We start from the raw sequence: 13,544 nt of genomic DNA on the forward strand, positions 1-13,544 counted from the left end.
CCCCCGCCTCGGACTCCGCCCCCACCCCCCAAGCTGTTTCCCCTCACGTGACCCAGGGCAGCGCTCCGCGGTTGCGCTCAGAGAACCTTACTGGGATCCATGCGCAGTGAGCTACCGACCCCGCCCAAGCGCCGAAGTCCAAGTTACGGCTGCGCAGGAGGCAGCTAAGAGAGGAGCGTGCGCAGTGCGACCGGCTGGGAGGACTCGCCCCCATCACCAGGCCAGTGGACCGAGCGTGCAAGCGCCCTGTGAATAGACGTCGTCAAGCAATCAGCGGCAAACGGAGCGACTGATGAGTCTTTTAATAGAAAAACAAACGTGTAACAGTAGCAACACACTCTCTGGCGATCCAGTGACGCTGGGCTTCAGTTCTTCACTTTGGGAGGTGGCCTGAGAGAAGAAAGTGGACTTAGAAGAGCCCGTCACCACTTTGGGGCACTCGTAACAAGTACTGATGGGGCCTCGTGCTCACCTGTACACACCCACGACCACAGCATGGTCTCTCTCGTACGGCTCTAGGGTCAGCTGCTCCTGGGGCTTCATGTTCTCTTGCTGCATCTTTTTCACTTCAGAGGCAAAGACAGCCTCGGCGGAAGCTGTGGAGTCAATGCAATTAGCCTGCAAAAGAGAGGATTTGAAGTCTGAGGCAAGCTTTGGGATATTCCCCCGTTTTTGTGCTTCTTTAAACCAGCAGAATTTGTTTTTATTGGAGACTAGGCTTTGGAAATGTACGGAAAGACTTTGTTAGAGAAGTTTTCGATTTGGTTTGGGTTTGGAACAGAAATCCTTCAACAGAACACTATTTATCTAAAACCTAGTGTTTAAATTTTACACATTTTTCCCCCTCCTACTTCCTTTTCTTTAGGAATTATGCAGCTGAGAATACCAAAAACAAACGCAGCAAAAGAGAATGGGGAATCTGGCTGAAGTACTGGAGAGGCCTCTGAATTTCAAAAGAAGACTTCTTAAAAATGCACCTAGCATTTATCTGTTGTTTATTTTATACCAGGTTCTATTCTAAACATTCCACATATACTGAGAAGTGTAGTCCTTACATCAACACTAAAAGAGACAGGACTAATATTGCTATTTTACAAGTGAAGAAACAGGCATAGAGGTTAGGCAAGTCGCTCAGACACAGCAAGCTGGAATCCAAACTCAGATACTCAGACTCAGTGATCATGCACTCAACCACTGTAGTGCAGCCTCTTTAAATTCTATGGTTTTTAGTTTTGTAGATATTTTTCATTATGTTCTATTTGATTGGGTGGCTTATAGGGAGCTGGGAATACACTGAATCAGGGTTGCTTTGACTGACTGCATGGTAGTTACAAACCAAGAAGATATCACCACCCCATAGACTCCTCCACGCTCCACACCTTAATGGAAATCACAAAGTGTCCTCCATTACGCAGGAAGGTGTGGGCATTCAGGGCTACAATCCGGGTCTGGTCTGGCTGGGCCACATCAGCAAAGATCACATCCACCATTGCTAGGGAGAAAGAAGTAGCAGTTAAAAGCCGGATCCACTTAATCTTCCCAGCTCCTCCCATGGGGCCAGAGCCCCATCACCAGCAGGTTCCTAGCAGTCTTCCCTGCCTCCAGAATCACCTCCCCCCACAATGATCCCCCACCCTCCACAGTGCCCCCAAGATGGGTCCAAAGCCCACAGTTACACCAATCATTCATTCCTCTTGTAAACCATATTGCCACCTACTCTGTGGCCAGCCCCGGGCCGGCCGTGGGGGGCACAGAGACGAGTCAGACCCGGACCCTGCCCTCGAGACGCTCCCGGGTCTGGGGGGGAGACAGACACGTCATCAAAAAGGCAAGTAAAGGCGAGCACTTACAGGCAATCGCGTCTGCAGGATTGTGAAAAGAAGAAAAGTTGCAGGACAGAGGTAGGGTATGAATGCACAGGGAAAAAAACTCAGGAAGAAAAACTTAAAAAAATGAAGATGGTGCAATGACTTTTTTAAAATCGGGAAAAGCCGACATCAAATTGTTCGGATCAGTTAGCTCTGGGGGTGCTTTATAGGTGCTTAATTTTTATACTATGTTTCTGAACTTTTTTTTTTTTTTTTTAAAAGTTATTAATATTCACAATGGATCCCTCTAGGTGTGCTTTTGGGGTTATGATGTCACCAGATGATGCTGATGAGGACCTCTGAAGGAGGTTTTTATGCCTAAGTCAGGGGTCTCATTACAGGTACTGGGTTTTGGAGGCAGGCAGACAGGAAGTATTCAGCAGGAAGTGGGAGTGTCAAGAGATTGGAGGGAAAGAGGTTGGCCCAAGGACCCAGATATCTGCGTCCCTGAAGCGGGACTGCCACCTCCACCTCACCTGGTCCCCAAACCATTTGCATTTCTGCAGACTCAATCTGTTCATCCACTCCAATTCCATCCGAATCAGGGCTCCGAAGGCCTCCTCCAGGACACCTGGAGTGGCCTGTCTCACACCTTCCCCTCTCCCAAGCCAACCCTAGACCCCTCACCGATAAGCATGCGGTATTTGTGTGGGTGCCGAGCGTCTTCAATGACAGGAATAATGTTGGTCCGCTTCTTGGCCAAATTAATGAGGTCACGGCCAGAACGGTGGGAGAACTCAACTGCATAGACCAGACCGTCCTAGAAGACATCAAAGTCAAACAAAAATAACAATGATAACTAGTTCTGTATGGAGTGCCTACTCTGGCCCATATACCGCATTCAGTTCAGTTCAGTTCACTCACTCAGTTGTGTCCGACTCTTTGCGACCCCATGAATCGCAGCACGCCAGGCCTCCCTGTCCATCAGCAACTCCCAGAGTTCACTCAGACTCAAGTCCATCGAGTCGGTGATGCCATCCAGCCATCTCATCCTCTGTCGTCCCCTTCTCCTCCTGCCCCCAATCCCTCCCAGCATCAGAGTCTTTTCCAACTCTTCACAGGAGGTGGCCAAAGTATTGGAGTTTCAGCCTCAGCATCAGTCCTTCCAATGAACACTCAGGACTGATCTCCTTTAAGATGGACTGGTTGGATGTCCTTGCAGTCCAAGGGACTCTCAAGAGTCTTTTCCAACACCACAGGTCAAAACCATCAATTCTTCAGCACTCAGCATTCTTCACAGTCCGACTCTCACATCCATACATGACCACTGGAAAAACCATAGCCCTGACTAGATGAACCTTTGTTGGCAAAGTAATGTCTCTGCTTTTTAATATGCTGTCTAGGTTGGTCATAACTTTCCTTCCAAGGAGTGAGCATCTTTTAATTTCATGGCTGCAATCACCATCTGCAGTGATTTTGGAGCCCCAAAAAACAAAGTCTGACACTGTTTCCACTGTTTCCCCATCTATTTGCCATGAAGTGATGGGACCAGATGCCATGATCTTCGTTTTCTGAATGTTGAGCTTTAAGGCAACTTTTTCACTCTCCTCTTCACTTTCATCAAGAGAATCTTTAGTTCCTCTTCACTTTCTGCCATAAGGGTGGTGTCATCTGCATATCTGCTGCTGCTGCCAAGTTGCTTCAGTCGTGTTCGACTCTGTGCAACCCCAGAGACAGCAGCCCACCAGGCTCCACCGTCCCTGGGATTCTCCAGGCAAGAACACTGGAGTGGGTTGCCATTTCCCCCTCCAATGCATGAAAGTGAAAAGTGAAAGTGAAGTCGCTCAGTCGGGTCTGACTCTCTGCGACCCCATGGACTGCAGCCTACCAGGCTCCTCTGTCCATAGGATTTTCCAGGCAAGAGTACTAGAGTGAGGTGCCATTGCCTTCTCCCTGCATATCTGAGGTGATTGATATTTCTCCCGGCAATCCTGATTCCAGCTTGTGCTTCTTCCAGCCTAGAGTTTCTCATGATGTACTCTGCATAGAAGTTAAATAAGCAGGGTGACAATTTACAGCCTTGACGTACTCCTTTTCCTATTTGGAACCAGTCTGTTGTTCCATGTCCAGTTCTAACTGTTGCTTCCTGACCTGCATATAGGTTTCTCCAGAGACAGGTCAGGTGGTCTGGTATTCCCATCTCTCTCAGAATTTTCCACAGTTTATTGTGATCCACACAAAGGCTTTGGCATAATCAATAGCAGAAGTAAATGTTTTTCTGGAACTCTCTTGCTTTTTCGATGATCCAGCGGATGTTGGCAATTTGATCTCTGGTTCCTCTGCCTTTTCTAAAACCAGCTTGAACATATGGAAGTTCACAGTTCACGTAATGCTGAAGCCTGGCTTGGAGAATTTTGAGCATTACTTTACTAGTGTGTGAGATGAGTGCAATTGTGTGGTAGCTTGAGCATTCTTTGACATTGCCTTTCTTTGGGATTGGATGAAATCTGAACTTTTCCAGTCCTGAGGCCTCTGCTGAGTTTTCCAAATTTGCTGGCATATTGAGTGCAGCACTTTGGCAGCATCATCTTTCAGGATTTGAAATAGCTCAACTGGAACTCCATCACCTCCACTAGCTTTGTCCGTAGTGATGCTTTCTAAGGCCCACTTGACTTCACATTCCAGGATGTCTGGCTCTAGGTGAGTGATCACACCATGGTGATTATCTGGGTCATTAAGATCTTTCTTGTATAGTTATTCTTGCCACCTCTTCTTCCTATCTTCTGCTTCTGTTAGGTCCATACCATTTCTGTCCTTTATTGAGCCCATCTTTGCATGAAATGTTCCACTGGGGATCTCAATTTTCTTGAAGCCACATGCAGCTCTTCAAATCCCCAAATCAAAACATTACCATTTAATGACTGGTTATCATGTGTGTGTGCATGTTAAGTCACTTCAGTCCTGTCTGATTCTTTGTGACCCCACTGACTGTAGCCTGCCAGGCTCCTCTGTCCATGGGATTTTCTAGGCAAGAATACTGGAGTGGGTTGCCATGCCCTTCTGGAGGATCTTTCCAACCCAGGGATTGAACCCAAGTCTCCTGCATCTCCTGCATTGGCAGGTGGGTTCTTTACAACTAGAGGCACCTGGGAAGCCCTTGTTATCATTTTACAGGTGAATATACTAGGTCCGAGGGTTATTCCATCCTACTTTGTCTGATCTGAGAGCCCAGGCCCCCAGTTTAGGCTTAAAATGAGGAAGCTAGGGCATAGAGATGAGATGACGTAACAGCTAAGAATACCTGCACCTGGCCAGACACTGCTCTAGGCGTGTTACAGGATTTAATTCACTTATCATCACAATCACCCATTTTCCAGAGGGGTACACTGAGGCTCAGAGGGAGTAAGTACTTGCTGAAAGCCACTTCACTGTTAAGAGCCCGCACCAGAGTCTGGGGTTTTTGACCATTAAATTACACACCCTCTAGCCTCACAGCCAAGTGAGGGATCATGAAGTGAGATGTGTGGGTGCCCTCTCAACAGGGAGGCTGTCCAGCTGCACAGAAGCATAGGCCCCCAAACTGACAATCTCCTGTTTAGGGAAACCAGAAGCCGAGATTTGAGGGCTATCTTTTTTTTGGCTGCACCACATGGCATGTAGGATCTTAGTTCCATAACCAGGGATGGAACCACACCCTCTGCAGTGGAAGCGTGCAGTCTTAACCACTGGACCGCCAGCAAAGTCCCAGAGGGGTAGCAATTAAATCCAATGTATTCCCAGCTCTGGCTCCCCCAACACTGGTTACCCCGACACCCAAGCCCCTTCGCTCCAGGCCAAGAACTCAGGTGTGAGGCTGAATGGAGCTCCGGAGACCATGTGGTTCAAGCCGCTGCTTCACGCACACGCACTGTGATCAGGAAGGGCCTGGCTCCGAGCCCCTCGGTGCAGGGAAGCACCCAGGGCCTTTGAGTCCAGGCTGGCAGAGAAGGGGACCTTTCCCTCCCTCCCACCTCCTCCTGTCCCTCTGTCTACTCACCGGGCCAACGATATCAGAGACGTGGGAGACGGTGGTGCCCGAGGCAGCCCCGAGGTAGAGGACCTTGGCCCCTGGCTTGATGTGGATCTGGTCCACCCCGCCCAGGATTGCCGCTGCCAGCTTGGAACGGAAGGGGTTCCAGGCACGGTACTCAATTTTGTCATCTCCCTCCTGCACCGAGAGAGATGGGGATGGAAGTCAGTGCCAGGCTCTTCTGCAAGACCCCAAGGCTCTTAACTCTAGGGCCCTCAAAAGGGACTGGGTCCCCAGTCATTGTACAAGAAACAAATGAGTATATCCATCTATGACCACAACAGGCAGGGCCTGCGCTCTCGTGGGGGTTCCTGACTCAGGGAGAAGGGGCAGCGACGGGGACAATAAAGACAAGATCACCCCAGACAACAGCAAGGCAAGACCTCTGTGTTCATTTTACGAACACTGCCTGTGCCAGCCCCTAAGCTCAGGCACTGGGCAAACACACCGAAGGGGACAAAGGCCTTGCTCTCCAGGAGTGAGGACATGCTGAATGGACACACACGGCATAGGAGCCAGTGACAGGTGCTCAGAAGAAAGGTCAAGCCAGGAAGGGGCGTCTGAAGTCCAGGGAGCAGGGCGAGGGCAGGTGAGGATGAGAAGGCGGCGGCCAGGAGAGCCCAGGAAGAGGAATCGCCCAAAGCTGAGGGCTCACTCAGGTCAATAAGGAAGTGAGTTCCGGGCAGCAGGGACGCCTGCAGAGAGGTCGTGAGGGCTACTTCTGCTAGACAGGGTGGGGCAAGGGGGCCTTGTGAGGGAGACAAGGCCAGCTGACCAGAGACGAGTGATGATAAGGGGCCGGCCCTACCTGAAGCGGGGAGGAGAGTATTCCAGGCAAGGAGAACGGGGAGGCTGTGGGAGTGACTGGAAGACACGTGGTTAGGGAGAGAGGGAGATTGCACGTGCAGGGCCCCCCAGTCACACTGAGGACCCAAGACTTGAACCTGAAGCCAGTGCGAGGTCACGGATGTGTCTGGGGAGGGAGTGTGTGATCTGACTTGTAGCTTAAGATGATCCCCTGGCTGTCTCGTGCAGGATGAACAGTGGGGCCCAGGGAGGCCAGACTGCTGGTGGCCCTGGCAGCTCAGCTAGGCAGGGGGTCTCACCGAAATCGAGACTCTCTTCTCTCCGTAAACAGATTCCCCAGGGACCAGGTTCTTGGTGACCAGCGCATCTTCCTTTCCCCGACAAATGAAGACTCCTGGGGGAGGGGGCCAGAGCGGGGTCAACACCCCATCGGGGCACCGCCCCACTCCTAACCCCGGTGGGCTCCCCGCCCTCCTCACTCACCCTCGTGTCGATGGGGCTCTACCATCACATTCTTCCCCGATGGGTTTCCTTTCTTTCCTCCCCGACCACGACCCCGGTTGCCACCAGACTGGAACCCGCCACCTACAAGGCAGAGACGTGGTGAGAGCGAAACCCCACGGTGCTTCCCTCCCCACCCCAGCCCCCAGCCCCGGGAGAGCCCGGTCCATCACCTCTTCCTCCCCCTCCACGTCCACGGCCCCTGAAGCCTCCTCCTCCGCCGCGACCTCGGCCCCCGCCGAAGCCTCCTCGGCCCCCGCCGAAGCCTCCGCGGCCACCGCCGCGACCTCCGCGGTCACCAAAGCCACCATGGCCACCGAAGCCACCCCCGCGGGGGCTGAACCCTGTGATGGAAACAGAAATAGGGATCGTCAACAGGGTCATGGAGCTTGAGAAGTTACTTCTACAGCAAGGGACTCTGCTCAGGAGAGAAATGTGTGCACACACACACTGGGAGAGGTGTCCACACGTGTCCATGGCAGAACTAACATCCATCAGCAGAAGGGATGAATGAGACTTGGACCGTTCACAGCCATCAAAGCAAAAAGGTTAACAGCAACACGGGACAGACAGAAAAATCTCAGAATCCCAGTAAGTGAAAAAGCAAGCCCTAGAAACTCAGGTCTGACACAACATCCTTTTTAAAAGTCCAGCTACAACCAAGACTGCCCAGCACTAGTGTGTAGATCTGGGTGATAACCCAGGCACCCCTTTCCCCTTACAGAGACAAAAGGGTGTGGTAAGTGTGAAGCTGAGTATTAGGCCTGGGGAGGGTGAAATTATAGGATGAGGATGAGAAGGGAAACAGGTGGAGGCACATTGCTGTTAATATTCTGCTTTCCTCCGCTGGGGGGTCAATTCACAGGACCTGTTCTGTTTCTAATACTGATTAGTCTGAAGAAGAGAGTATGCCACGTGTGGCCGTGCGTTGTGGCAGGTGGGTCCCCCAGGCCCTGAAACTTCTTCACGCTCTTCCACTTAGGACCTTGCGTGTGGCAGAGAAGTGCTAGCCCCAGATCGGTGTGGCGGGGGGAGTGGGGGGCAGCGCATTCACCATCCATCTTTCCTGCTCACTGGTCCCCCTGCTTCTAAACACACACAAGTCTCCCCCAGCTTGGTGTTGGCAGGGGAGTGGTGAGGGGGAAGCAAAAACCAAAACTTGTCCGTTATGGATGGGCAACTTATAAGTAGTTTACTTAGGGTTTGTCAACAAGATGGAAAGTTTAGGGGAAAAAAAATTCAGAGAGACTTGATTTTTCATCACTTCAGGAGACAGCAAACATTGTTCGCTGAGCCCAAAACAATGTCTGAAGCAGAGAGATTTCTCCTGGTACTCACAGATTCAGTATCTGACCTCTGCGACAGCTTCTAAAGCTCTGCTGTACTTTTAGAAAAATAGAGTTATCAATCATTTGTGTGGAAATCCGTGCTGGTTTCAACTGACCTCCCTTGATGTAAACTATTCAATATTAAACAGGCAAAAGTTTTTGCAAAGGTGTGTTATATTCCCACCCTATGAAGGGGTCATTCCTCTTTTTTTTAAATTTTAATTTATTTTTTTTGGCCACACCATGCACCATGTGGGATCTCAGTTCCCGGATCAGGGATCGAACCCGAGCCCCCTGCCTTGGGAGCTCTGAGTCTTAACCACTCGACTACCAGGGAAGTCTCCATGAAGGCTTCAATCATCTTAATGACGTTAAAAATGAAAACGTAGAACTCTGAAGAGTTAGTCCTAATTTAAGTGTTAGAAATGAGCTGCCGGCCTCTAGTCTCCCGCCCCCTCTGAGGTCTTCTGCCCACACGGCAGCCGGTGACTGAACTTTTCAGAACAGCCAATCGGCTCTCACCATTCCCTTGCCCAAACTCCTTCAAATGTTTTCCATCACGTTCTAAATGAAACCACAGTTCCTTTCTCGGGCTTCCAAAGTCCTAAGTCAGTGGGTCTCCCCCTTGCCCCATGCAAGCGATTCTGAGTAACTGTTTGGGGTGGGGGCCAGGCCTGGGACTTTACAGTTCCTCGGTTGACTCTGACGTGTGGCCCAGACTGAGAATCACCACGCTGGCTTTGCTGACTTTCCTGACCTCACTCTAGGCTAGGTCCTGTGTTCTTCCTCCCCAAGAACAAACTCCACTTCCAGCTTCCACACCCCTGACATCTCCTGTTCCCTCTGCCTGGGTCCTGAGGACACTGACTCATCCCCTGCACTGAACGTAAGCCTGACCAAACGTTCCTTCCTCAGACCAGCTGTCTCTGGCTACCTGGCCTTTACTCCGCTTTCTTTTTCTTCCTGCCAATTATCATACATGGCATTTTAACAATTATCACTGCCTCTTCCCCACTCCCCCCACTGGAATCAACTCCAAATGGACAGGGATGGTTGTTTAGGTTAACACTGCATCCTGCGGGACTATGGGCTCCATGAAAATTAAATGAGCTGTTTACTGATGACTCTTTAAGCCCTGGGTTCTGCCTCAGGAAGAAAGCGCCCTCTCTGCTCACTCAGGAAGCAGGTGATCGGACGGCGTCCAGAGCCCCGGTCCCTCCCCTCAGGCAGCTCATGGACTGAACACAGGGAGATGGCCACTCCATTCACGACCCTAGAGAGTAGGCAAGATTCATGGGTGTCTTGAAAAGTTCACCTGTAAGGAGATCTGGAAAATAACACAGTGCCCACATCACAGAATTGTAAAGATTAAATGACAGTACACAAAAAGTGCTTAATTACGCTGCCTTACGTGCAAACTCAGGGGAGCAAGTCTCTCCTCCTTCCTACTTAGGGGAGAAACCACTATGCCCAAGAGACCCTCGACCCCGTCCTGACAAAACAGAGACCCGGAAAGTGTGGGCATGGCATGGGGCACAGCATGCACAATACTCAGAACATCTCAGTCCATTTCAGGTCCTGGAGCTCTTAGAAAAATGGACTGTACCCACTCCTCAGAAAAACACATGTTCACATACTTAAAAAAAAAAAAAAGTTTTGGTTTTTAAACAGACCCCCAGTTTAAAACTTCTCTTCTGCCACAGCCTTCCCCATCTCCAAAGTGGCACCCCACCCTTCCAGTTACACACACCAAAACCCTGAATTGTCCTTGACCCCTCTCATGCCCACACGCAAACTATCGGCTCTATCTCCAAAACATATCCGAAAGGGTGACAATTTGTCAACCAGGCCAACTGCCGCCACCCTGGTCCAAGCCACATCATCTCCAAGTAGATGACAGCAACAACTTCTTACTGCTCTGTCTGCTTCCACTCTTGTTCCTCTAAAATCTTTCACACAGAGCAAGAAGCTGCTGCTAAGTCGCTTCGGTTGTGTCGGACGATGTGTGACCCCACAGACCGCAGCCCACCAGGCTCCTCTGTCCCTGGGATTCTCCAGGCAAGAACATTGGAGTGGGTTGCCATTTCCTTCTCCAATGCACGCATGCTAAGTCGCTTCAGTCGTGTCCGGCTTTTGGCAACCCCATAGACGGCAGCCCACCAGGCTTCTTTGTCCACAGGGTCCTCCAGGCAAGAATACTGGAGTGGGTTGCCATTTCCTTCTCAAGAGCAAAAAGGATCCGTTTAAATGTCTCAGTCAAGTCTGGCTGACATCATATCCTTGCTTGAAACCTCCCAAAGACTTCCTCGCACAACCAGACTAAAATCCTTGCTGAAGGACTTCCCTGGTGGTCCAGTGGTTAAGAATCCACCGCCCAATGCAGAGGACATGAGTTCGAGTCTGGGAAGATCCCACATGCTGAGGGGCAACTAAACCAGCGCTTAGAGAAAGTCTGAACAACAGTGAAAACCCATGCTCTGACGCGTCCAATTCTTTGCGACCTCACGGACTGTAGCCCGCCAGGCTCCTCTGTCCATGGAATTTTCTCACCAAGAATACTGGAGTGGGTTGCCATTTCCTACTCCAGGGAATCTTCCCGACCCAGGGATCAAACCCGTCTCTTGAGTCTCCTGCATTGTAGGCATTCTTTACCACTGAGCCACCTGGGAAGTCCCAGTGGAGACACAGCACAGCCTAAAATAAATAAATAAATAAAAAATCCTTGCTAAAGAGCTGATTCCTAACAACTTCTACAACTTCTTATCCTAACACAGTAAGGGCAGGGTTGGGAAGACGGTGTAGCCTCCATTCCTGGAACCATCAAACCACAGGATAAGTGGGCTTGCCAGGGTCTCAGGTGGGAGACACACCGCCTGACACTTCACCAGAAGATCCCCAAACACTGAAGAGAAAGGGAACCTGGGAGGGGGCGTGGAGCCACAAATTCCACTACCCCTGACCAGATGACCCCATTTCTCCACAGGCCAAAGGGGAAGGTGGAAGAAAAAAGAAAACCTGTACTAAGAAACAGACCCTTTCTGTCATGATGGAATATTTCCCCAACTCCAGGGGAGCAAGCTGGGGGGAGGAGGAGGGAATCAACCTGATTTATAAGAGCTGAGACATCTGGGGAAAAGGACCCTAATTTTGTTCCCCTTGATGAGAATGGTAAAGATGACAATTAGAACCAATACTATTATATGTCAAGCACTGTGCTATACGAGGTATAATAGACAAAATGTAACTATGTGAAAATTTAAGGTGTACAACCTGTCCAGCTAATACACATATATTGCAAAAGGATTACCACCATGTGCTATTTTTTAACAGGCTCTCACTAAATTTGAACTGGGCGCCATTTTATTGATGAAATAACTAAGGCTCAGAGGTAAAGCGACTTGCCCAAGGTCACACAGTGAATTAAGCATAGTTAGGACTGAAATTTTAAACTGAGGCCTTTCTGCTGTCAAAGCAGGGACTCTCCTCATTCCACTAGGAGGGAGGTGCGGAGGCTTCATCAGAATCTCCAGTAAAATCGGAATGAATTAAACCACTCACGCCCTGTGATTACCTCCCTCCCTCCCCCATCCGACAATCCTATACTCGGTGTGTGAAGTTTCACCCCACTTCTCAACCGCAGTTGAGGACCACTAGGCTCCGAATCTCCACTCCATACTTAGGGATCCGCCCCCCTCCGGAGAGTAGAAAGCGGGAAAGTGGGCCACAGACTATCAAGCCAGAATACTCATCTATGCGGCTCTCTCCGAGAAGCTAGGTTTGAACTCAAGGGTACTGTAGCTACGGCAGCGACAGGGGAGGATACGGGGTCTTAAGAGGATCCAGCCCAAGATCAGGGACTCTCCGCCTCGCGATGAGGCCAAATCTCCAAATCCCACGCCCAGAGATCCAAGACCCTCGATGTCTAGATCTAGGTTCTGGGCAGCACCCTAGACTGCCGCCCGCGGCCCACTATCCAAGACCCTTATTGACAGCCTCAATGAAACGAATTCCAGTTCAGGACATCCCCAGTTTTACGCCCAAGACCCTCGACTCACGACCGTCACCTCTGACGAGTCAGTCACAAACCTCTAGACCGGGAAGCCGAACCCTAGGCTCAGGTTCGCTCCTAGGGCGGAACCAAGCCCTCTCCATCCCCACGAGAGGCCGGAACAGGACCCTTCCTCACAAGAGACCCGATCCGGGGCTCAGAAATCCTGCCCGCCAGGCCAAGACCCCGCCCCTCTGTTCCCTCCTGGCACCCCGCTCCCCGCCGAGTCCCAGCCCTGACCCAGACCCCAACCCCGGGCTGCACCTGGTTTCATAGCTAGCGCAGAACTGCGCGGCTCAGGAATCGGTGGCTTCCCGGGCTCCACGCGACTGAGGCTGACGCACGTGGAAAGGAGCGCAGGCGCGCGGCGACGTACACTGGGTGACGCAACCACGCAGCCCCGCCCCTCGGAGCCGCAGCCCCGCCCCGACCCCAGCGCGCCCCGCTATGGGCGGGAATTTTTGAGCTTGTCAGGGCACCGCCCCCTCGAGCGCCCTAGGCGCTACCGTGACCTGTGCAGAGATCGTTACACTAAACACGCTTCCCGCTTCTCTTTCACAGGTGCGAGCACCCCAGTAATTAGGAAGCGAAAATATAGTCCCTAAGTCGGGTCCGACTCTGCGATCCCATTGACTGCAGCCCGCCAGGCTCCTCTGTCTGTGGGATTCTCCAGGCAAGAATACTGGAGTGGGTTGCTGTTCCCTTCTCCAGAGGATCTTTACGAACCAGGGATGGAACCCTGGTCTCCCGCATTGCAGACAGATTATTTACCATCTGAGCCACCAGGAAACCTCAGTAATCAGGGCTCATCCTCAGATTTTCGCAGGCACTGTGCCCTCTGCTTTTCTTCTCTATTCCCAGTTAGCTCCCTAAAATCCCCTCTACACTCAAAAGCCTTCCCTGATCCATTCCCATCCCCAAGAACAAGGGCCAACTCTGGACTCCATTCATACATTGGAAGAGCATTTGTTGTGTGCCTGAAT

The 13,544-nt window shown here is 51.1% G+C and overlaps 1 protein-coding gene across 1 annotated transcript; it reads right to left on the reverse strand.

The window, feature by feature from the left end:
• Nucleotides 1-285: 285 nt before the first annotated feature.
• Nucleotides 286-12,913, reverse strand: FBL (fibrillarin). Its single transcript, XM_052655220.1, has 9 exons — nucleotides 12,826-12,913; nucleotides 7,359-7,529; nucleotides 7,168-7,269; nucleotides 6,984-7,078; nucleotides 5,845-6,015; nucleotides 2,496-2,628; nucleotides 1,380-1,492; nucleotides 473-618; nucleotides 286-390 (listed from the first exon to the last, which is right to left on the reverse strand). The coding sequence occupies exons 1-9, from the start codon at nucleotides 12,833-12,835 to the stop codon at nucleotides 366-368; spliced, it is 966 nt and encodes a 321-aa protein (XP_052511180.1). The 5' UTR covers nucleotides 12,836-12,913; the 3' UTR covers nucleotides 286-365.
• Nucleotides 12,914-13,544: the final 631 nt, after the last annotated feature.

Source organism: Budorcas taxicolor, chromosome 18 (genome assembly GCF_023091745.1).
Source record: "Budorcas taxicolor isolate Tak-1 chromosome 18, Takin1.1, whole genome shotgun sequence".
NCBI classification, from domain to species: Eukaryota; Metazoa; Chordata; class Mammalia; order Artiodactyla; family Bovidae; genus Budorcas; species Budorcas taxicolor.

What these genes read in the sequence shown, in the direction of transcription:
- FBL (XM_052655220.1), bottom strand. An exon ending in TCTCTGATATCGTTGGCCCG is followed by an intron (nt 2,629 to 5,844) that starts GTGAGTAGACAG and finishes GATGTCTTCTAG; the next exon opens with GACGGTCTGGTCTATGCAGT. An exon ending in GTGGTCGTGGGTGTGTACAG is followed by an intron (nt 391 to 472) that starts GTGAGCACGAGG and finishes TTCTTCTCTCAG; the next exon opens with GCCACCTCCCAAAGTGAAGA.